This window comes from Salmo salar, chromosome 16 (assembly GCF_965601325.2).
Source record: "Salmo salar chromosome 16, fSalSal1, whole genome shotgun sequence".
In the NCBI taxonomy this organism is placed as follows: Eukaryota; Metazoa; Chordata; class Actinopteri; order Salmoniformes; family Salmonidae; genus Salmo; species Salmo salar.
Genome location: NC_138306.1, coordinates 41,858,465 through 41,880,509, shown reverse-complemented (window position 1 = coordinate 41,880,509; position 22,045 = coordinate 41,858,465). Strand labels below are relative to the sequence as shown.

Genomic DNA, 22,045 nt, shown 5'->3' with positions numbered 1-22,045 from the left:
CTCCAAGCATTGATTATGCAAGAATGGGCTGCCATCAGTCAGGATGTGGCCCAGAAGTTAATTGACAGCATGCCAGGGATTGCAGAGGTCTTGAAAAAGAAGGGTCAACACTGCAAATATACTCTTTGCATCAACTTCATGCAATTGTCAATAAAAGCCTTTGACACTTATGAAATGCTTGTAATTATACTTCGGTATTCCATAGTAACATCTGACAAAAATATCTAAACACACTGAAGCAACAAACTTTGGAAATTAATATTTGTGTCATTCTCAAAACTTTTGTCCACGACTGTAGAAAGCTTCCTCTTCTGATGTTCGTCGTTCAGATGTTCCAGCCTCAGTTGGCTTTGAGCTTTGGTCTCGCTAGAACGCGCAGCGAATCAGGAATGCCCACAGGGATTTAAAAGATCTGTTCAGGTGCGTCATGTTGAGTTAGCGAGATGGTGACACCTACTAGTGCTTAGATTTACCACTCACACAATTGGCTTGGGAGCCATGCCAGCTAAAGGTTATTAGGCTGTGATATTGCAATAGTAGTGTTTCCGTACAACAGATGAATCGGCTACTGCATGCCCATTGGTTCCATCCAAATGAGTGTGACACATAAGGAATGCTAGCTGACTAACATCCTGTAACAAATGGCTTCTTGAAGAAAAGAACACATCACCTCAAGTCAATGTGAATTAAAGTAAATTGCAGTGGTGTTTTGACTATTTAACAGCTGACAATAGCAGATTGGAACTACAGTGGGTGAGTGTTTGACTTGTTGTGCTCTTGTCGTCTGCAGACTCACTGGTGGGCCATTCTCTTGGCCATCATGACTCTGTCTGCCGTGATGGTCAGCACCGTGTGCCTGTGTGGACGTACCCTGGACATGGGTGACCCAGAGTAACCACTGTAGCTCCAACAGTGGCAGTTGGTGCCATTCAAGATTAGGGAGAGCGACAATTTCTTTTATGAGCATGGCCTTTTTTCGATTACAGCATGTTGGATGACTGCCATTCATATTCCCTTCACCCAGCTCAATGTAACATCGATAGGTTTAGGCTACTACATGGTACTCGAATTGGCCCTATACCCATCATGAGGTTGCTACAACCTAGCCTAAAAATGAACGTTTATAACGTAGGTGCACAGGTCTTGAGACAAATTGGAGTAATCACATTCACATTCAATTCCGCCTTGCACACTCTTGCCTGCATCTATCTGATCTGGAGTGTAATCATTAGTCCAAGCAGTTAGAAAACGTTCAGTTTTGCAACTAAAACTATAGTTTCTATTGGACAAATTCAGGTATGTCCCTCCCCATTTCGTTCTGTTTGCTTCCGTTTAAGAAACGTTTTACAACAGAACCGGCGGAATGAATACTCCCCTGATCACCTGCACACATAGCTCACTTTCATAGCAGCCACATACAGCATCATCACTTTGATCGTTGTATAATTAATTCTCGCATCTATGCGCTCTCCTTCTCTCACCTTTTTCCTTCACTTGTGGACTTCAGTTTATAACTCAACAGCTGTCCGTGATTAGGCACAAAAACCTCTCCAAGCCAAACCTTCATACCGTAACCACTAACCGCTACACAGCCTACATCGTTGTCACCATATTAACTTTATAGTCATCAAACTATAACTAACGTGTTAGTAAACCCACAATCCAAGCCATGTGTACAATTACACAGTACAGTGTACAGCAAGCAGTTTAGCAGTTACCATGGCGGGCCCAGGTAGCAATACATCTATAAAACCGAAAGCTTACCTTGACTTTGAAGAGTTGCAGTGTTGGATAGCCATAATGCAAGAACTCTGATAGGTTGGAGGACATCGGAGGTGGGATCAGTACACTATCATTCAAGTCTCAATTCGAGTCCCAAGTCGAACAGGTTGAGTCTCGAGTCAAGTCCAAGTCATGCATTCTAAAAGCAAGTCAAGTCGAGTAGAGTCACACGTTTTTTCAAGTCAAGTCTCAAGTCAGTAAATAAATAATCTATACATGCAATGACTTGTTCAACTTTTTCTATTTAATGAGGCTACCAGACTGCACTTTTCATTATTTTGTATACAACATATTTTGATTATGTAATAATTGATTTTAAAATGCAAGCTTCATAAGTAAATGATACATTTCAAGCAATTTTGACATACCAAAAGACAAGTAGGCCTATGCTAGTAATTGTTGCTTGATGACCCATTACTGAGTTTGCAAAGTAAACAATTAATATTCTTGATCACCAAAATGTTGTGGGAGCTAGATATTTATTTATGGCAATCCTCTCTCCCTTCCAATTGACATTTGCACTGCACCTGATCCTATAGCTGTACAGAAAATCAGCAATCTGTTCGATAGCTCAGTGGTTCTCAAACGTTTTGACCCGCAAACCCCCAAAAAGCAGTGGTTCAAAGCTTGCGGCCTCACTCGCATGCACATACACCTGTGCACACGCGAACACACATGCACAATGGCTGGGTAAATGTAGTCTGTCATTACAGCCCTAAACAGCAATGCCTTTTCATTTTTTTATTTTTATAAACTAACTTTTACACCTGCATTTTTTTGTTGAAAGTCATTCATGTTAGCAGCCAATATATCAAGTAGAGATGTAATGTCACTTCTATGGAGTCCAGAGCCAGCAGAATCATACAACCTACATACCTATTTATTTTTTATTTAACCTTTAAATGTCTTCGGGATCGGTGTCCCTTCCACGGGACAGTTGAGCTAACGTATGCTAATGCGATTAGCATGAGGTTGAGGTTGTAATTAACAAGAAAACTTCCCAGAACATAGACATATCTGATATTGGCAGAAAGCTTATGTAACAGTCTAGCTTCTGTCCCTCTCCTCGCCCCTACCTGGGCTCGAACCAGGGGCCCTCTTGCACACATAAACAACTGACATCCACGAAGACTCGTTACCCATCGCGCCACAAAAGCCGCGGCCCTTGCAGAGCAAGGGGAACAACTACTTCAGGTCTCAGAGCGAGTGATGTCACCGGATTGAAACGCTATTAGCGCGCACCACTGCTAACTAACTAGCCATTTCACATCAGTTACACTTAATTTCTTGTTAATCTAACTGCACTGTCCAATTTACAGTAGCTATTACAGTGAAATAATAACATGCTATTGTTTGAGGAGAGTGCACAATTTTGAACATGAAAAGTTATTAAAAAACAAATTAGGCACATTTGGGCAATCTTGATACAATATTTTGAACAGAAATACAATGGTTCATTGGATCAGTCTAAAACGTTGCACATCCACTGCTGCCATCTAGCGGCCAATATCTAAATTGCACCTGGGCTGGAATAATACATGATGGCCTTTCTCTTGCATTTCAAAGATAATAGTACAAAAAAATACAAAAGAACGGTTGTTTTTTTCTTTGTATTACCTTTTACCAGATCTATTGTGTTATATTCTCCTACATTCCTTTCAAATTTCCACAAACGTCAAAGTGTTTCCTTTCAAGTGGTACCAAGAATATGCATATCCTTGCTTCAGGGCCTGAGCTACAGGAAGTTAGATTTGGGTATGTCATTTTAGGCGAAAATTTTAAAAAAGGGGCGGATCCTTAAGAGGATTTAGATTTATTTTAACTAGGCAAGTCAGTTAAGAACAAATTCTTATTTACAATTACGGCCTACCCCAGCCAAACCCAGACGATGCTGGGCCAATTGTGCACCACCCTATGGGACTCCCAATCATGGCCAGATTTGATACAGCCTGGAATCGAACCAGTACTGTACTGCAGTTGAAACTGCAGTCACACTGCAAAATTACTGCAGTAAAAAAAAACGGTTAGTTTGAATGCAGTATTTGCAGTATTTGACGAAACACCCCAAACCGGAACTCATGCTACTGGGATCTCACACATCCCATTCAGTCCTGGCAGATTCTCTACGTCTACAGTAGAATCTGCCCACAGGAGATTATCCTTCAACCAGTTGATCAGTACAGGCGCAATCAGTGGGCTTTCTGATGTAAGATAATGGGGTCACCCTGACCTGGTTAGCCTAATGGAATGGGGTCAGAAACTCAGGAACACAATGGAATCAGTCAGGTTTATTTGGGTGCAGAAGAAGTATTATAACTTGTATCAAAAACACAATGGGTGTTATAACATTACTTGCATCATTTCTAAACCCTTTATATACAGTGTCTTCAGAAAGTATTCAGACCACTTGACTTATTCCACATTTTGTTAGGTTACAGCCTTATTCTAAAATTGATTAAATTGTTTTTTTCCTCATCAATCTACACACAATACCCCATAATGACAAAGCAATTTTTGCTCATTTATAAAAAATGTAAAACTGAAATATCACATTTACATAAGTATTCAGACCCTTTATTCAGTACTTTGTTGAAGCACCTGTGGCAGTGATTACAGCATAGAGTATTCTTGGGTATGATGCTACAAGATACCTGTATTTGGGGAGTTTCTCCCATTCTTCTCTGCAGATCCCCTCAAGCTGTGTCAGGTTGCTATTTTCAGGTCTCTCCAGAGATGCACAGCTATTTTCAGGTCTCTCCAGAGATGTTCGAACGGGTTCAAGTCTGGGCTCTGGCGGGCCACTCAAGGACATTCAGAGACTTGTTCCGAAGCCAGTCCTGCGTTGTCGTGGCTGTATGCTTAGGGTCGTTGTCCTATTTGAAGGTGACCTCCAGTCTGAGGTCATGAGCTCTCTGGAGCAGGTTTTCATCAAGGATCTCTCTGTACTTTGCTCCGTTCATCTTTCCCTCGATCCTGACTAGTCTCCCAGTCCCTGCTGCTGAAAAACATCCCCACAGCATGATGCTACTGCCACCACCATGCTTCAGCATAGGGATGGTGCCAGGTTTCCTCTGGATGTGATGCTTGGCACTCAGGCCAAAGAGTTAAATCTTGGTTATATCAGACCAGAGAATCTTGTTTCTAATGGTCGGAGAGTGTTTAGGTGCGTTTTGGCAAACTCCAATAGGGCGGTGATGTGCATTTTACTGAGGAGTGGCTTCAATCTGGCCACTATACCATAAAGCCCTGATTGGTGGAGTGCTGCAGAGATGGTTGTCCTTTTGGAAGGTTCTCCCATCTCCACAGAGGAACTCTGGAGCTCTGTCAGAGTGACCATCAGGTTCTTGGTCAACTCCATGACCAAGGCCCTTCTCCCCTGATTGCTCAGTTTGGCCTGGCGGCCAGCTCTAGGAAGAGTCTTGGTGGTTCCAAACTTCTTCCATTTAAGAATGATGGAGGCCACTGGGTTCTTGGGGACCTTCAATGCTGCAGACATTTTTTGGTACCCTTCCCCAGATCTGTGCCTCACCACAATCCTGTCTCGGAGCTCTACCGACAATTCCTTCGACCTCATGGCTTGGTTTTTGCTCTGACATGCACTGTCAACTGTGGGAGTAGTACACAGCGTTGTACGAGATCTTCAGTTTATTGGCAATTTCTCGCATGGAATGGCCTTCATTTCTCAGAACAAGAATAGACTGACGAGTTTCAGAAGAAAGTTCTTTGTTTCTGGCCATTTTGAGCCTGTAATCGAACACTAAAATGCTGATGCTTCAGACACTCAACTAGTCTAAAGAAGGCCAGTTTTACTGTTTCTATAATCAGCTCCACAATTTTCAGCTGTGCTAACATAATTGCAAAAGGGTTTTCTAATGATCAATTAGACTTTTGAAATGATCAACTTGGATTAGATAACACAACGTGCCATTGGAACACAGGAGAGAGGTTGCTGATATTGGGCCTCTGTACGCCTATGTAGATATTACATAAAAAATCTGCTGTTTCCAGCAACAATAGTAATTTACAACATTAACAATGTCTACACTGTATTTCTGATCAATTTTATGTTATTTTAATGGGGAAAAAATAGCTTTTCTTTCAAAAACAAGGACAATTCTGTGTGACGCCAAACTTTTGAATGGTTGTGTATATACAGTTGAAGTCTGAAGTTTACATACACTTAGGTTGGAGTCATTAAAACTCGTTTTTCAACCACTCCACAAATTTCTTGTTAACAAACTATAGTTTTGGCATGTCGGTTAGGACATGAACTTACATCTAAGTAATTTTTCCAACAATTGTTTACAGACAGATTATTTCACTTATAATTCACTGTTTCACAATTCTTGTCGGTCAGAAGTTTACATACACTAAGTTGACTGTGCCTTTAAACAGCTTGGAATATTCCAGAAAATTATGTCATGGCTTTAGAAGCTTCTGATAGGCTAATTGACATCATTTGAGTCAATTGGAGGTGTACCTGTGGATGTATTTCAAGGCCTACCTTCAAACTCAGTGCCTCTTTGCTTGACATCATGGGAAAATCAAAGGAGATCAGCCAAGACCTCAGAAAAGAAAATGTAGACCTCCACAAGTCTGGTTCATCCTTGGGAGCAATTTCCAAATGCCTGATGGTACCACGTTCATCTGTACAAACAATAGTATGCAAGTATAAACACCATGGGACCACGCAACTGTCATACCGCTCAGGAAGGAAACACTTTCTGTCTCCTAGAGATTAACGTACTTTAGTACGAAAAGTGCAAATCAATCCCAGAACAACAGCAAAGGACCTTGTGAAGATGCTGGAGGAAATAGGTAAAAAAGTAGCTATATCCACAGTAAAACAAGTCCCATATCGACATAACCCGAATGGCCGCTCAGCAAGGAAGAAGCCACTGCTCCAAAACCGCCATAAAAAAGCCAGACTACGGTTTGCAACTGCACATGGGGACAAAGATCGTACTTTCTGGAGAAATGTCCTTTGGTCTGATGAAACAAAAATAGAACTGTTTGGCCATAATGACCATCTTTATGTTTGGAGGAAAAAGGGGGATACTTGCAAGCCGAAGAACACCCAACCGTGAAGCGCGGTGGTGGCAGAGTCATGTTGTGGGGGTGCTTTTCTGCAGGAGGGACTGGTGCACTTCACAAAATAGATGTCATCATGAGGGAGGAAAATTATGTGGATATATTGAAGCAACATCTTAAGACATCTGTCAGGAAGTTAAAGCTTGGTCGCAAATGGGTCTTCCAAATGGACAATGAACCCAAGGATATTTCCAAAGTTGTGGCAAAATGGTTTAAGGACAACAAAGTCAAGGTATTGGAGTGGCCATCACAACGCCCTGACCTCAATCCCATAGACATTTTGTGGGCAGAAAAACTGAAAAAGAATGTGCATGCAAGGAGGCCTACAAACCTGACTCAGTTACACCAGCTCTGTCAGGAGGAATGGGCCGAAATTCACCCAACTTATTGTGTGAAGTTTTTGGAAGGCTACCCGTAACGTTTGACCCAAGTTAAACAATTTAAAGGCAATGCTACCAAATATTAATTGAGTGTATGTAAACTTCTGACCCCCCTGGGAATGTTAAGAAAAAGATAAAAGCTGAAATAAATCATTCTCTCTAATATTATTCTGACATTTCACATTCTTAAAATAAAGTGGTGATCCAAACTGACCTAAGACAGGGAATTTTTACTTGGATTAAATGTCAGGATTTGTGAAAAACGGAGTTTAAATGTATTTGGATAAGGTGTATGTAAACTTGTGACTGTATATCGTTTATTTCCTGATCTTACTTGATTCCGATGTCCCCAGACTAACCCATCTATCAGGGCACAAGGCGAGACCCAAATGCAGACACAGGAGGCAGATGGTTGGAGTCTTACAATGTTTATTAATCCAAAGGGGTAGGCAAGAGAATGGTCGTGGACAGGCAAAAAGGTCAAAACCAGATCAGAGTCCAGGAGGTACAGAGTGGCAGACAGGCTCGTGGTCAAGGCAGGCAGAATGGTCATGCAGCCGGGTACAAATTCCAGAAACAGGCAAGGGTCAACACCGGGAGGACTAGAAAAAGGAAAATGCAAATTGCAGGAGAAAGGGAAAACCGCTGGTTGACTTGGAAACATACAAGATGAACTGACACAGAGAGACAGGAAACACAGGGATAAATACACTGGAGAAAATAAGCGACACCTGGAGGGGGTGGAGACAATCACAAGGACAGGTGAAACAGATCAGTGCGTGACACCATCTTTCCCAGTACAATACCATTTTACTATTTCCTTTTGCAATACATCCTTCTATTTTACTGTGATGTCTTATGAGGGTCTTGAGCCTCTATTTGTACCATTTCTACCAAGATTGCTCTAAAAATAAACACTTTACCTAAGAGTATAATCATATTTCCCATTGATTGATCATGGTTTTTCAGATCTCCTAACAGTACTGTTTGTATATCTATCTGAACACAGATATTATGACTTACAACCTCTTCTGGACCTAACTCCAAAAGCAAACCACAGAAGGACAGTACCAAAATAGATGATCTATTGATTCTGTTTCCTTGTGGCAGAGTCTGCTCAAGGCTGACTGTTCAATGCCCCATATATTGAGCTTTCTTTTTGTGTCAAGAATTTTATAAAATAGTTTAAATTGAGAAGCATGGATTGATGCGTCAGTTGTTGTTATGTATACCAGTTCATAAACCCGATGCTATAGTTCTGGAACATAAAAAATATTACATTTTATGCAGCATAGTTGTCAAACCTCTCAACCTTAAGTTAAACATACATTTTATGATTTAGAGTTTAGGGACATTATTTGCTGTAATATTTGTACTGCCTCTTCTTTAGGATGAAATTGGAATTTTAACCAACTCTGAAAAAGTTTTTCATTTAAAAAGGAGGATAATTTAAACAGGGTTCCATAGTCAATCCACCGGAAATGGTTGGTTTTAATCTGTATATCGTCAAAAGCCCCCTTTTGAACATTGGATAGGCGATGTTTCTATTGTTGAAAGTTCCAGTAAAAAGATGCGACTACCCCTTTTTACATTTTAGCAGACGCTCTTATCCAGAGTGACTTACAGGAGCAATTAGGGTTAAGTGCCTTGGTCAAGGGCACATTGGCAGATTTCTCACCTAGTTGGCTTGGGGGATTTTGAAACAGAGACCTTCGGTTACTGGCCCAACGCTCTTAACCACTAGGCTACCTGCTACCCCTTACTTGAATAAGATTAAGGAGCGGGAAGTCACTGGAAGCTTTGTTATATGTTCTGAAATTGAATGTAGATTGTGTATTATTGAATGATATTGTCTGTTTAACTCTGCTTGGATGTGTGAATGTGTTTATACTTTATAGTATTTCTAAGGATGATCCTGGAAAAATGTTAATGTTTACAACTATCTTTCCATTAAAGCACTCATTCTACTTCAAAATAGCAGTTCCAATTTATTAAAATATGTATATAGTCGCATACAGTATTTACAGGTATAAACAGATATACTTTCAGAGGTAAAAGAGGGTAAAAAAATATATAGTAATATTCTGTACCATAGAAGTATATGTCAACATGGTATTTACACATGGTGCACTTAGCAAGTAACCGCTTTAGTAACCTTTTCTCAGTTTTCAGTGCAAAAGTGTTTCATCTCCCCCTTTATACAGGCTCAATAGAACAGGCAGAAATTAAATGAGTCACAATGATTTACAATACCGATCTCAAAATATATCATAATTAGTCTACTCAGTGCTGTTGAAAATAGTCTGACATTTAGATATGATCACAATAACATTGTTTGTAATATCCTCATTACCAGCCAATTATTACCTGTAACTTAAACTATGATGCAAAGTAAACTGTGCAGTCTACTGAGGAAGGCTATCATGTTTCTATTGTTGATGTCGACTCACTTTACAAGAACCACTCATTGACTTATTTCAGAGAGGCTACCTGTTCACAGTTATAAAATGGCATCCACAGCTAAATTAACATTATTTGGGTTATAGTTCAGCAGCAACCATGGATATGTCAGTTAAAATACATCACATAAGCACTTGCAATGAAACAGAGGTAAGTGTTCTGTATAAATCGTTGTAATTATTATGTATTTTTTTAAAGGTATAATATTGCATAACATTGTAATAACGGTTATCCCACTGGTATGTAGTGTATTCGGCTGCAAATGCTGGACTATTGCTGGTCTCAAATGAATTTACTTGTATAAAAACAGCAGTCAATGCATTATTGCTCAAGTGCTTGACTATATTCACAAAGTTATCGGGAATAATTTGCATTTCAGACCACACAATATTACTGTCTCAAAGACCATGTAAAAGATACAACTAACTATGAAAAAAAACAGTATCAACAAATACATGCAGTAGGTTAAGACAAGTTCATTGACAATAAGTTATTTTAAGGCACACTGAGTCCGATCCTACAATCACATAGTATTGAGGACGACAATGGTGAATGCTCTGTCAGTTTAAGCATAACATAGGCAACACATGAGGTTTTAACTGCAGGTACCTCGAGGCCTCTTATCATTCTGTCTATGGGTCGCCGTCAGTCAGAGGCACCAACGACTTTGTATAAGAACCATCTCTTTAGGGTTGCCAGAAAATCAGCAAAGACGATGGCATTCACTCTCCTTTAGCACCACATCGTAGTTGATGTGGCACAAAAGCAGTGCTTAAAAAATAAATAAATACAAATATTCACACATTTGTAATAACACATTTCTGTACACTATATACAAGGTGGAAATGTATTTGTATAGTTTGAACGACAAAATCATTTACAGCTGTATAAATTATTTTTCTAAGTGCTTCGGCAGTGGAAGGAGGTCAATCGTCCGTTGCTCCATACATTCAATATTAGCGGTTCCTGAGGTTAACTCTGTGATTTTTGTCAATGGATCCCTGACTGGCAATAATGCAGGAAAAAAGTATTGCAGGAAGAAAAAAAATAGCTGTTAAAAAAAATAAAAAATTAATCACTTTTTTATGTTTGTTTTTTTCCATTAATTTTGCATTTTACAAATGTCACTTCCTGTTGTAAGCTGAGGGCATGAGGACCTTCAATGCAGAACACCATCCTGGAAAAGGGTCAAACAAGAATAGAATATTAAAGGTCAAGTCAACTACTTCAACATTTTTTAAGGAAGATTCCACCCAAAAACTATTAGCCCATTGTTGGTATAGTGCCAAAAATGTTTTAAATGTCAACTTTCAAATTACAGAAATACAGCCGATATAATGCATTTTGCATCATATTCATCATACAGAATACATCATACAGTCCATTTCTACATCATACAGTCCATATTTATGATGATTTTATGGATGACAATTGTCTTCATTTCATGATTTTAAAATAAATTAGGCCTCTCAAAACTCACTTTTTCTGCGTCTCCCCGACTCTGATGCGTATTTTGTGAACCTCCACTTCAGAATCCGCAGAGTCACCTGACCACCAAGATGACACCATTTTGAGCATGGATGAGGCTGACCAGTTAGTAGACTCCTGCCACTTGAACTTTACCATCAGGAGGTCACCTATGTCTTTCTCCGCTACCAACAGGAAGGAATGGGTCTTATTGGTTGTTATCTTCTCCTTTCTGCCAATGAGAAAGAGCATAGATGCTCAACAGATTAATGTCACCTCACTTCAGAAGAACAACTAATTTACCTCTGAGTGAAGGTGTCATGTCTAATCATAGAATACAGTAGCACGAAAACTTGAGCTACATAACATAAAGACTTATGTCATTATAAACGTGATAAATGGTGTCAGGTGTCTTATGTTGATATAGCATGTGCTTTGTTGTATGGTTTAGGATTGAACTGCCTGTTGGAGCAGGTACTCACACTGTCAGCTTGAGGTCTTCAACCTCTCCTTTGGTTCCAATCAGAGAGACTGTCAGTGAAGGCTCCATCTCAGACCTATCCACCTTGCTGGAGAATAGGATCTTCAGCTGGTAATGATAGACTCTGAACGGCATGGAGTCTTTGGTCTTGGTGTACATCTTGATGCTGCGTGTCATGCGAATCTTTCTGATGTTGTAGCCCACGGTGTTACAGTGGTTCTTGCGGCAGCTGAGGCACATTCCGCGGTCGAACATATCGTTGCTCCCGCAGCGATATGCCATGCTGGCCTCCTGCTCATTGACCAGGGAGTCGATGAACAGGTGAATGGAACGCTCATGGGAACATCTGGGAATGTCAGTGATGGCTGTGAACATAAAGGGTATAGTTGTATTACTGGTCCATGTTCAAAAACCAGAGTTGAGATTCTAAATTGAAGGAGAAAGTTTCCTTCCTTAACATAAAAAAAAAATATGCATGAAATGTATGCATTCACTACTGTAAGTAGCTCTGGATAAGAGCGTCTGCTAAATGACTAAAATGTAAATGCATTACCATTATAGATAGTAATATCAACCTTTATCTGGGGCCCTACAATAAGAGTTATGTTGCTGGTGACCTTCTGAAGGGATTCTCTCTAGCTGTGATGTTTGGGGCCTCTCTTTTAACAGTAATGAATGTGCCTTTGTCAGGCTGATAGCTACAATGTTAGTCGTAAAGACAGATAAGTGACTAGCTGCAAAGTTACTGCAACTTCTGTTATATTGTTGTACTGACGTCACCACCCTATTGTTCACAAGCCCTGCCATCTTCAAATAAATTACAAGTGGACAATTACATGTCTGCCTTAGCCAATGATTCATCAGTACCCAAATTGACAACAGTCATTGTGTGGAAAGTGATTGCGAATGTTGTTATATACACTGAGTATACAGAACATTAAGGACACCTGCTCTTTCCATGACATAGACTGACCAGGTGAATCCAGGTGAAAACTGTGATCCCTTATTGATGTCACTTGTTAAATCCACTTCAAATCAGTGTAGAGGGGACAGGTTAAAGAATGATTATTAAGCCTTGAGACGTGGATTGTGTATATGTGCCATTCAGAGTGAATGGACAAGACAAAAGATGTAAGTGTCTTTGAATGGGGTATGGTAATGGATGCCAGGTTTGTGTCAAGAACTGCAACGCTGCTGGGTCTCACGCTCAACAGTTTCCCTTGTGCATCAACCCCAATTGAGGCTGTTCTGAGGGCAAAAGGGGGGCTACAACTCAATATTGGGAAGGTGTCCTTAATATTTTGTGCACTAAGTGTATGTCTAACATGTCACCAATTTTATAGTGACACACAAAAATATCTAGATGTGATTCTCACCAAAGAGACCATATTTGGAAATATTCTCTAGGGTGCTTTGCAGATTGCAGCCTGGCTGGAAACTGCCTCCATTGGGGTATATGTCCACATGACCCACAGGCTGCTGGATGCCGATGCTGAAGCCCAGAGAGCCCTGTGTGAAGGTGTGAAGAACGTCCACAAAGTGAGCATCATCTGGGGACAGGCGGTGGTGAGCATGCTCTCCCTCAAAGTCTGGACCGGCTGGGTCAAGACCTGTAAAGAGAAGGGGCCAATCATTAAGTAGTGGAACAAGCCAAAGCCCTATGAAGGAAAGTTCTTGCAGGCCAAAGAAGCAACTAATGATTAGCAACAGTGCTATTATCTGGTCTTTGTTTCTCTATAAGACATTATATTTACCAGTTATTCTGCCCACTTTATTAGAGGCGTGACTCCCAGCGAATCCTGCCACATGAGCACCCAGACTGTAGCCAATAAGGTGGAGGTTTTCAAGAGGGATGTTGGTTGCCTCCTATAAAACACATTGGAGTAACGTGTCAAGTTCATTGCCATAGAAACTAGGAGTGTGAACATTTAAAAGTTAAAACATTTAAACAAAGTTGGGATCCTTAATGTTAAGAAAAATCTCTAACCCACAATTTAAATCACAGTGCAGTTATCACAAAACATTATCTTCCGTGTTGTAGCCTAACTAAACTATATGGCTATAAAAGGCCTGGGGGAAAGTTGCGGAATTGAAATAAAACCAGACAGGAAGAGGTGAACTTTAGGCTACTTAGGTGAATTTGCAAGGCATGCAAGACAATTAAGACATTGCGAGATGCAGATTAGTAAGACATATGGCCACAGTTCTGCCTGCCTGCTCTTACTCTTTGCTAATGACAAGAGTGTGTGTTCAGTCTTCGGTCTGTTGTATGTATAATATCCATGCTTAGGCTATTCATGGGACTGATGTCGCCAGGATACAGAGCTATCTTCGGGCCAGTCTTGTGAGCATGGGGTAAGCTCCTCTTCGTTGCTGAGCGGGTGGGGTTGTTTTTGTCTCATAATAGGAAATTACAATAGGCTACTGGTATAGCCTGTATCAATGACCCTTTTCAGATATAATGGTGTGTGGCCCCTTGAAAGCGCTTCGGCTACGGCATGTTTGTTTATGTTAGGGTAGGCCAAACCACGGCTTTTTAAACGCCAACACAAAACCTTCTCTGGAGACATGAAAGGCGTTTTACTTGTCTGTAAGTGGCGTGCAATGTTCCCTCAAAAATAAATTCCAGCACTGAGCAAATTTCAGGTCTGCTGAGCGCAAACTTGAACATTCTGAATATTCTGTGCAACTTCCAGTGTGCATTTACTGTGAAAATTGAGGCTATATCCCCTTTAAGTTACAGTTTTAACAGTGGCCATGTAGGCTACTGTGGCTATTTGCTCATAATGTAGGCCTACCAGAGTGGCCTACCATCAAAAACAATGGAGAAAATGCATCCCATAACATTTTAACATGGAAATAGCTGTTATATCATTTAGCCTACAGTAACAGCCAAAGTGTGGTGTTCAATGTATGCCTACATTCCATGAGACAAAAAAAGAGGGCTTGACATTAACCTGTTAATCCACTTGGCCTTCAGACCAGGATGTGACGTGTTGAAATCTCACAGTATCAACTTTGCTGTAGCTTTCTTTTATGTCTGCTATGTTACTGTAGACACGGTAACCTGAGCCATCCGATTGGCCAGAGGTAGGCCTATAGAGCACTTGATTTGCTCTCTAGGCCCACCGAGAAGGCAGAGTTTGTACCTTCAGACGCATTAAATGTTTCAAAATGGCAACAGTTTGCCTACCCAGCGAGCAGGGCAGCTTGTTTCTCTCTGCGGGCTGATTTTCTGCGCGGCAGTCTCGGGGCTACTGCACGCATGCACAGCTTAGAGGCAACATGGGTGGCGTGTATTCATGTATGCCAAGGGAGGCCAGGCTTCCCCCTCCAAAAATGTTTTGACCAAGAAACAAATAAAAACCAAACTATTTATTTTGTCTCTCAGTGTTTCATAAATGTCTTTCAATTTGCAAGTATCTCACCAGAGAAAGCATCCGAGCGAACTAAACAGTGCCCTTCTGTCTCAGTATGTATAGCCTGATGCTGTTTGGTCAGAAAGAGTATGACAATGTTGCCGCCTATACCATTGAATGCAAGAGAAACCAGCAAGCATTTGGCCTCCCTTCATTAAAAAATATATAAAATAATAGCCAATCAGCGTTGAGCTAAACTAAGTGAGCTCAGCTGTGAATGGTCCTGGCGCACCAAAAAAAAGTGTAAAGGGAAGCCAGTTTGGATTTGGCTTCAGACCAATCCCGTCACAGGCCAAACGTCATTATTGACAGAAAAAAAAATGGAATTGTTGCATCTCGTTGTGTTGTTGTCCTCCGGTGACTAGCTAAAATCGTCCCTTTCCTAAATTAGCAATGGATGAGATAGGGATTTGGACTTGTGGTTTTACTTAATTCTCCATACTGGCCAATGATTATTACTGTGATTGTGATCCAACCATAAATTCATACATTGTGAGAAGATAGAAGTTGTATTATGCTAATGTTAACTAGTTGGCCTGGTTGCCCATGAAAGGAAGTTAGGCTAACAATCAAGTATTTTAGCCAGGTAGCCAAGGACAACAAAAACTAAAAGCATGTACTGTAAGACAGAGTCATAGACCGTTTAGGCAACATGAAAGAGGATGGCATTGGCGTTTCTCTACAAGTAGGGTGAGTCAACATGTTTTTTTTCCCACTTGCACGCACAAACACATCAGTACCATGGACAGCCTCATATTTAGCTTACGTTGATTGGACTAAAACGTTTTTGGTATCTTTTAGTTGTCACTGTATTAGACTAAGCATAGGTGATTAGATGATGTTGAAATGGTCCTGGAATAGTGGAGGCAGCTCCTGTCTTCTTTGCGACTTGCGGTAATGCTCGGTAACGCGGTAACGTGGTTCTAAATGAATAGCTGTTTAGTAGTCCGAAAATGTCAGAAACGTTACCTTGCTTGACCATGCTGTAGGTCATGTAACTGTTTGTTACATTTACATGTATTTAAACATTTTTTTAAAGGAACCTTTATTTAACATGCAATATGTTTTGTGGACTTCACAGGACAGATGTTGCTCTCCGGTTTGGTATGAAACAAATGTGTGGTTGAATTTATTCTGCCACTGTGTCTTATTGTCTCGGCCTTGGGCCTATATATCACGATGTCAAGGCATATGAACTAACGGGTTATAGAGCATACAACGCAATTGTCACAACACATAGGTTGTAATATGTTTTTTTTTTGGGGGGGGGGGGGGGGGGGGGGGCTTGGATTCCCCAGTGATTTTACCCATGTACCGCTACTGCTGTAAAGTATTGCTGCTTCTGAAGTGGGACTAACTTCCATCACTACGCAACAAAAAACTGTCAATCCTAGCCTGCCGCCTGGGCGCAGATCACGCTTTCCTAAAAAAAAAAAGTACTTTAAAGTTAATGAAATATCGCAACTTACATTTAGTATAAAGAAACCACATCTAGCTACCCTTAAGGGTTGCCATAGATAGAACTTCATTTCCCGGCCCTAGCGGTCATACAGTGCCTTGCAAATGTATTCATCCCCTTTGGTGTTTTTCCTATTTTGTTGCATTACAACCTATAATTTAAATTGATTTTTAATTGGATTTCATGTAATGGACATACACAAAATAGGTGATGTGAAATGAAAGTTGGTGACGTGAAGTTTAAAGATTTTTTTTAAAACAACAACTGAAAAGTAGTGCGTGTATATGTATTCACCCCCTTTGCTATGAAGCCCTTAAATAAGATCTGGTGCAACCAATTACCTTCAGAAGTCACACAATTAGTTTTAAAAAATCCACCTGTGTGCAATCTAAGTGTCACATGATCTCAGTATATATACACCTGTTCTGAAAGGAGTCTGCAACACCACTAAGCGAGGGGCACCACCAAGCAAGTGGCACCATGAAGACCAAGGAGCTCTCCAAACAGGTCAGGGACAAAGTTGTGGAGAAGTACAGATCAGGGTTGGGTTCTAAAATAATATCTGAATTGTTGAACATTCCACAGAGCACCATTAAATCCATTATTAAAAAAATTGAAAGAATATGGCACCACAACAAACCTGCCAAGAGATGGCCGCCCACCAAAACTCCCGGACCAGGCAAGGAGGGCATTAATCAGAGAGGCAACAAAGAGACCAAAGATAACTTTGAAGGAGCTGCAAAGCTCCACAGCGGAGATTGGAGTATCTGTCCATAGGACCACTTTAAGCCGTACACTCCACAGAGCTGGGCTTTATGGAAGAGTGGCCAGAAAAAAGCCATTGCTTAAAGAAAAAAATAAGCAAACACGTTTGCTGTTCGCCAAAACATATGGAAGAAGGTACTCTGGTCAGATGAGACTAAAATTGAGCTTTTTGGCCATCAAGGAAAATGTATAGCGCAAAATCAACACCTCTCATCACCCTGAGAACGCCATCCCCACAGTGAAGCATGGTGGTGGCAGCATCATGCTGTAGGGATGTTTTTCCATCAGCAGGGACTGGGAAACTGGTCAGAATTGAAGGAATGATGGATGGCGCTAAATACAGGGAAATTATTGAGGGAAACCTGTTTCAGTCTTCCAGAGATTTGAGACTGGGACGGAGGTTCACCTTCCAGCAGGACAATGACCCTAAGCATACTGCTAAAGCAACACTCGAGTGGTTTAAGGGGAACATTTAAATGTCTTGGAATGGCCTAGTCAAAGCCCAGACCTCAATCAAATTGAGAATCTATGGTATGACTTAAAGATTGCTGTACACCAGCAGAGCCCATCCAACTTGAAGGAGCTGGAACAGTTTAGCCTTGAAGAATGGGCAAAAATCCCAGTGGCTAGATGTGCCAAGCTTATAAAGACATACCCCAAGAGACTTGCAGCTGTATCTGCTGCAAAGGGTGGCTCTACAAAGTATATACTTTGGGGGGGTGAAAAGTTATGTTATGCTCAAGTTTTCAGTTTTTTGTATTATTTCTTGTTTGTTTCACAAGAAAAAATATTTTGCATCTTCAAAGTGGTAGGCATGTTATGTAAATCAAATGATACAAACCCCCAAAAATGTATTTTAATTCCAGGTTGTAAGGCAACAAAATAGGAAAAATGCCAAGGGGGGTGAATGCTTTTGCAAGCCACTGTACATACTTAATAGGACCATTATTCTGCATTGTGAATTAACATGGAATTTAATGTTTTATATTAATCGTTTTAAATGGAAAACCAATACAAAAAAATGCAGTTTAAAAGTTAAAAAGATGTTTCCATTTGTCACCTCCCTAATAGAAACAATTTACAGTAAATCTTTGTACTTTGTTACCTATGTTTATAACATGTTATTTATACTTTCTCTGAAAAACAGTGCAGTGACTTGGAAGTTGAGTCATCGTACAAACCTCCAGCCAGTCAATGAAGTGAGCGATCTCTTGTCCCACCATCTTGGTGTTCTGGGCGGCTACAGGATACTGGTTCTGGGCTGTGTACAGCCAGTCCACCACGATCACATTGGCATCCTGCTCTCTCTCATACAGCGCTGACACCAGTTTGGCCACCCAGCTCTCAAACAAGCCGCTCACCTGTTGCAGCAGAGAGAAAGCACAAATGTTTTTTGTTAGTGACGGGGAATCCAAACCCTTGTGCAATAGTTGTGAAGGACTTAATGTCACAGACATGCTGCTACAGGTTGGAGGGGCTTACCGTCCAGCCATGGATCACAAGGAAAGTTTTAGAGGTGCTGTTGAAAGTGCATTCTTTGAGAGACTCTGGGTTGCCGGGGATGATGTAACAAATGTCATCTTCCGGCATCAAAGGCTTCCGGAAAGAGAATTTGGTATAGGCATGAGGAGTGGCATCGTTGTTTTGAAACAAGTCCTTGAAGTTGTCCATTAAATTATCTAAGAGAGGAATGTGAACGCAACACATTGGCTTTAGAAATATTTGTATATTAATTGGACCATAAACCAGACAGGCAGAATGCAAGACAATAGAAAGTAGCCTTAGGCCTATGGATTATAAAATGTTTTGATCCATGCTGCTATTTCTAATCTTAAATCACACTGGTGGTGGTGGGGATGCCTGACTGCACAGGCCCCTCAGTACCAGGGGGGCTACTAGGGTTCAGTCGGTCAGACAGACCCCATAGAAACCACAGCTTTTCCCAGCTTTGTTCCTCTAGCTCTGACAAATCGCACAGGGTATAAAAGTAGCTGCGTTCACAGTGGGTCAGCGGACTCCTTGGCCAAGGCTATAGGTAATCACTAAGCTACTGCACTGCAATGAATGGTTGCATTCCATGACGGTTAAAGCAGACACAAAGCGTTATATTTTGAATAATAAATAAACCATAGCCTGTGTATTCATATGCAATCTGACTACATCTATGTCTTACTTCACCATTGCAGAAGACCTACATGAAGTTTTGTATAAAACTTTTGAGTTTCTGTAGCCTATCTATACTGAACAAAAATATAAATGCAACATGCAACAATTACAACGATCTCAGTGAGTTACAGTTCATTTAAGGAAATCCGTCAATTGAAATAAATTCATTAGGCCCTAATCTATGGATTTCACATGACTGGCAGGGGCGCAGCCATGGGTGGCCATAGGCCCACCCACTGGGGAGCCAGACCCAGCCAATCAGAATTAGTTTTTCCCCACAAAAGGGCTTTATTTCAGACAGAAACACTCATCAACTGTCAGGGTGGCTGATCTCAGACGATCCCGCAGCTGAAGAAGCCGGATGTGGAGGTCCTGGGCTGGTGTGGTTAGACGTGGTCTTCGGTTGTGAGGCCGGTTGGACTTACTGCCAAATTCTCTAAAACGACGTTGGAGGCAGCTTATGGTAGAAAAATGAACATTCAACTCAACAGCTCTGGTGGACATCCCTGCAGTCAGCATGCCAATTGCACTTTCCCTCAAAACTTGAGACATCTGTGGCATTGTGTTGTGTGACAAAACTGCATGTTTTAGAGTGGCCTTTTGTCCCCAGCACAAGGTGCACCTGTGTAACGATCATGCTGTTTAATCAGTTTCTTGATATGCCACACCTGTCAGGTGGATGGATTATCTTGGCAAAGGAGAAAATGGTCACTAACAGGGATTAAAATACATTTTTGCACAAAATGAGAGAAATAATATTCTTGTGTATGGAACATTTCTGAGGATCTTTTATTTCAGCTCATGAAACATGGGACCAACACATGTTGCGTTTTTGTTTTTGTTCATTATATTTTGTCTACTTTTATGTCCAATATACATCAACATTAGGATTTTTTTCAATCCCTAATTATAGTAACCTTACTCAAATAGCGCATGAATGAATGGGCGTTCAGTCGAATACTTGAGGTCATATATACTAACAATTTAGTCTACGTCATCACAAAGTCCCAGAAATTAGATACAGCCTCATCATTTAAGTGACAGTATCTAAAGGCTGTCAATTACATTTATAATAATCTGAAAAGTTCGATTCTTCAGATAATGTCATTTTAGCGGCACAAATGCAATGTTTTCTAATCAGATCACAAATGGAGAATAGTAATTCTCAACAGTAATTTCATGGATTAGCTACATTTACATTACATTTACGTCATTTAGCAGACGCTCTTAGCTACTCACCAAGGGTATGAACGGAGAGGTCCTCTTCCAAAGACGAGACATAAAATAATGAATTTAACACAAGAAAGTAAAGACATTGCACTTGCAACCCTTTCATTTCTTTTCAACCTAATAATTCTTATTTTGGGGAAATGTCAAATTTGCAATCACAGACCCTAAAAAATGTAATCGAATGTAAAACCGTGACAATTTCCCACCGGTTAGAAGAGATCCCGTGCGTTCTGTAGCGCGTAGTATTGCTATCTGAACCACATTGGAGTACCCGGTTCCTAAATAGGACCTCTCCCTCTGTCGCAAACCTATTGGTTACTTTTACCCCGGGAGGGGAATGAGGGTATAATGTAAGACATTGATAACTGGCAATGAAGTTAATAATTTTATTAAAGCGAATGTTATTTACTATGTGAAATAGCACACGCAAATGTTAACTCAGATCTGACTAGACTGAATTTGCTGTTGCCCATAGCTACAAATGGCCTTGTCTTGACTTCATGAGGGAAGTTTCATGCCTGAAAATAAATTGTTCATTTAACGCTTCCCAATACAACTTTCTGGGAATGGTGCAGGATAGTTGCTTGGCTTGGGGAACACTCACATTTAACTTGACCAAAGAAAATAATATTGGTATTTCATTGCTTTGACAGAACCTTTCCTAAAAGTTCAAACAGTTAGATTTGTGTAATGTTCCTTAACTGATTTGACATTGGGACAGCGGCGGAAATCCCGGGGGGGACGGGGGGACACGACCCCCCCCATCCTGGGAAAAATATGATTTGTCCCCCCCAATATATCACTGAAACATAACTATGTAATTTAAATAATATTAATAATACGCAATGAAAGCAATTGTGCTGATTATAGACACTTAATAGCGCGTTTTTAAGTTTCAAAAGATTGCGACCCCCCCACCCTTTTCCTCACAATGGTTTGATCCACTGGCAAGGTAACAGAGGGGTTGTAGCCACTGTCTGAAAGGCACTCAATGAACGTAACTGACTTGAGGTTAATCCAGTCAATCGCGCACTCACACTAGCTGAATATGCAGAGCTAGCGCGCAAATATTAACTATTAAGCTAGCTAGTACCTATTCCATTTATGTGGCCTCGTCAAAGATGGAATCTTTGCTATCGTCAATTTATTCCGAGATCAGCATGCAGATGATGTAAGTTAGTGCTTCAAAGTCCCTGTGATAAGGTTAGCGATAAACGGAAGTCCAAACTGAACAGAACTACACTCTCTTCTACCATTGTCTTAAATATATTTAATGGTCTCGTTGCAAAAGCTAAATTGTCGCAAGGGAACTTTTATTTATTTATTTTATTTAACCCGGGTAGCA

At 40.7% G+C, this 22,045-nt stretch overlaps 2 protein-coding genes across 2 annotated transcripts in view; one reads left to right on the top strand and one right to left on the bottom strand.

Moving 5' to 3' along the window:
- Positions 1-9,228, top strand: part of si:ch1073-396h14.1 (disintegrin and metalloproteinase domain-containing protein 10) — a 71,023-nt gene extending 61,795 nt beyond the window's left edge. The window contains exon 15 of the mRNA XM_014148673.3: positions 791-9,228. Coding sequence (XP_014004148.1) covers positions 791-895 — 105 coding nt within the window. The 3' untranslated portion in view covers positions 896-9,228. The remainder of the gene's footprint in view (positions 1-790) is intronic.
- On the bottom strand, positions 9,229-21,118 carry LOC106573544 (lipoprotein lipase). The gene is made up of 8 exons (XM_082962717.1): positions 20,710-21,118; positions 18,787-18,983; positions 18,486-18,665; positions 13,416-13,527; positions 13,038-13,271; positions 11,663-12,026; positions 11,194-11,412; positions 9,229-10,890 (listed from the first exon to the last, which is right to left on the bottom strand). The coding sequence occupies exons 1-8, from the start codon at positions 20,804-20,806 to the stop codon at positions 10,797-10,799; spliced, it is 1,497 nt and encodes a 498-aa protein (XP_082818843.1). The 5' UTR covers positions 20,807-21,118; the 3' UTR covers positions 9,229-10,796.
- Between the last annotated feature and the right edge of the window lie 927 nt (positions 21,119-22,045).

Coding starts and splice junctions, on each gene's coding strand:
- LOC106573544 (XM_082962717.1), bottom strand. CDS start 20,806: ATGAAAGGGTTGCAAGTGCAATGTCTTTACTTTCTTGTGTTAAATTCA. Junction 18,984..20,709: donor CCTCTCCGTTCATACCCTTG/GTGAGTAGCTAA, acceptor TTCCTCTCTTAG/ATAATTTAATGGACAACTTC. Junction 11,413..11,662: donor GAAGACCTCAAGCTGACAGT/GTGAGTACCTGC, acceptor TCTCATTGGCAG/AAAGGAGAAGATAACAACCA.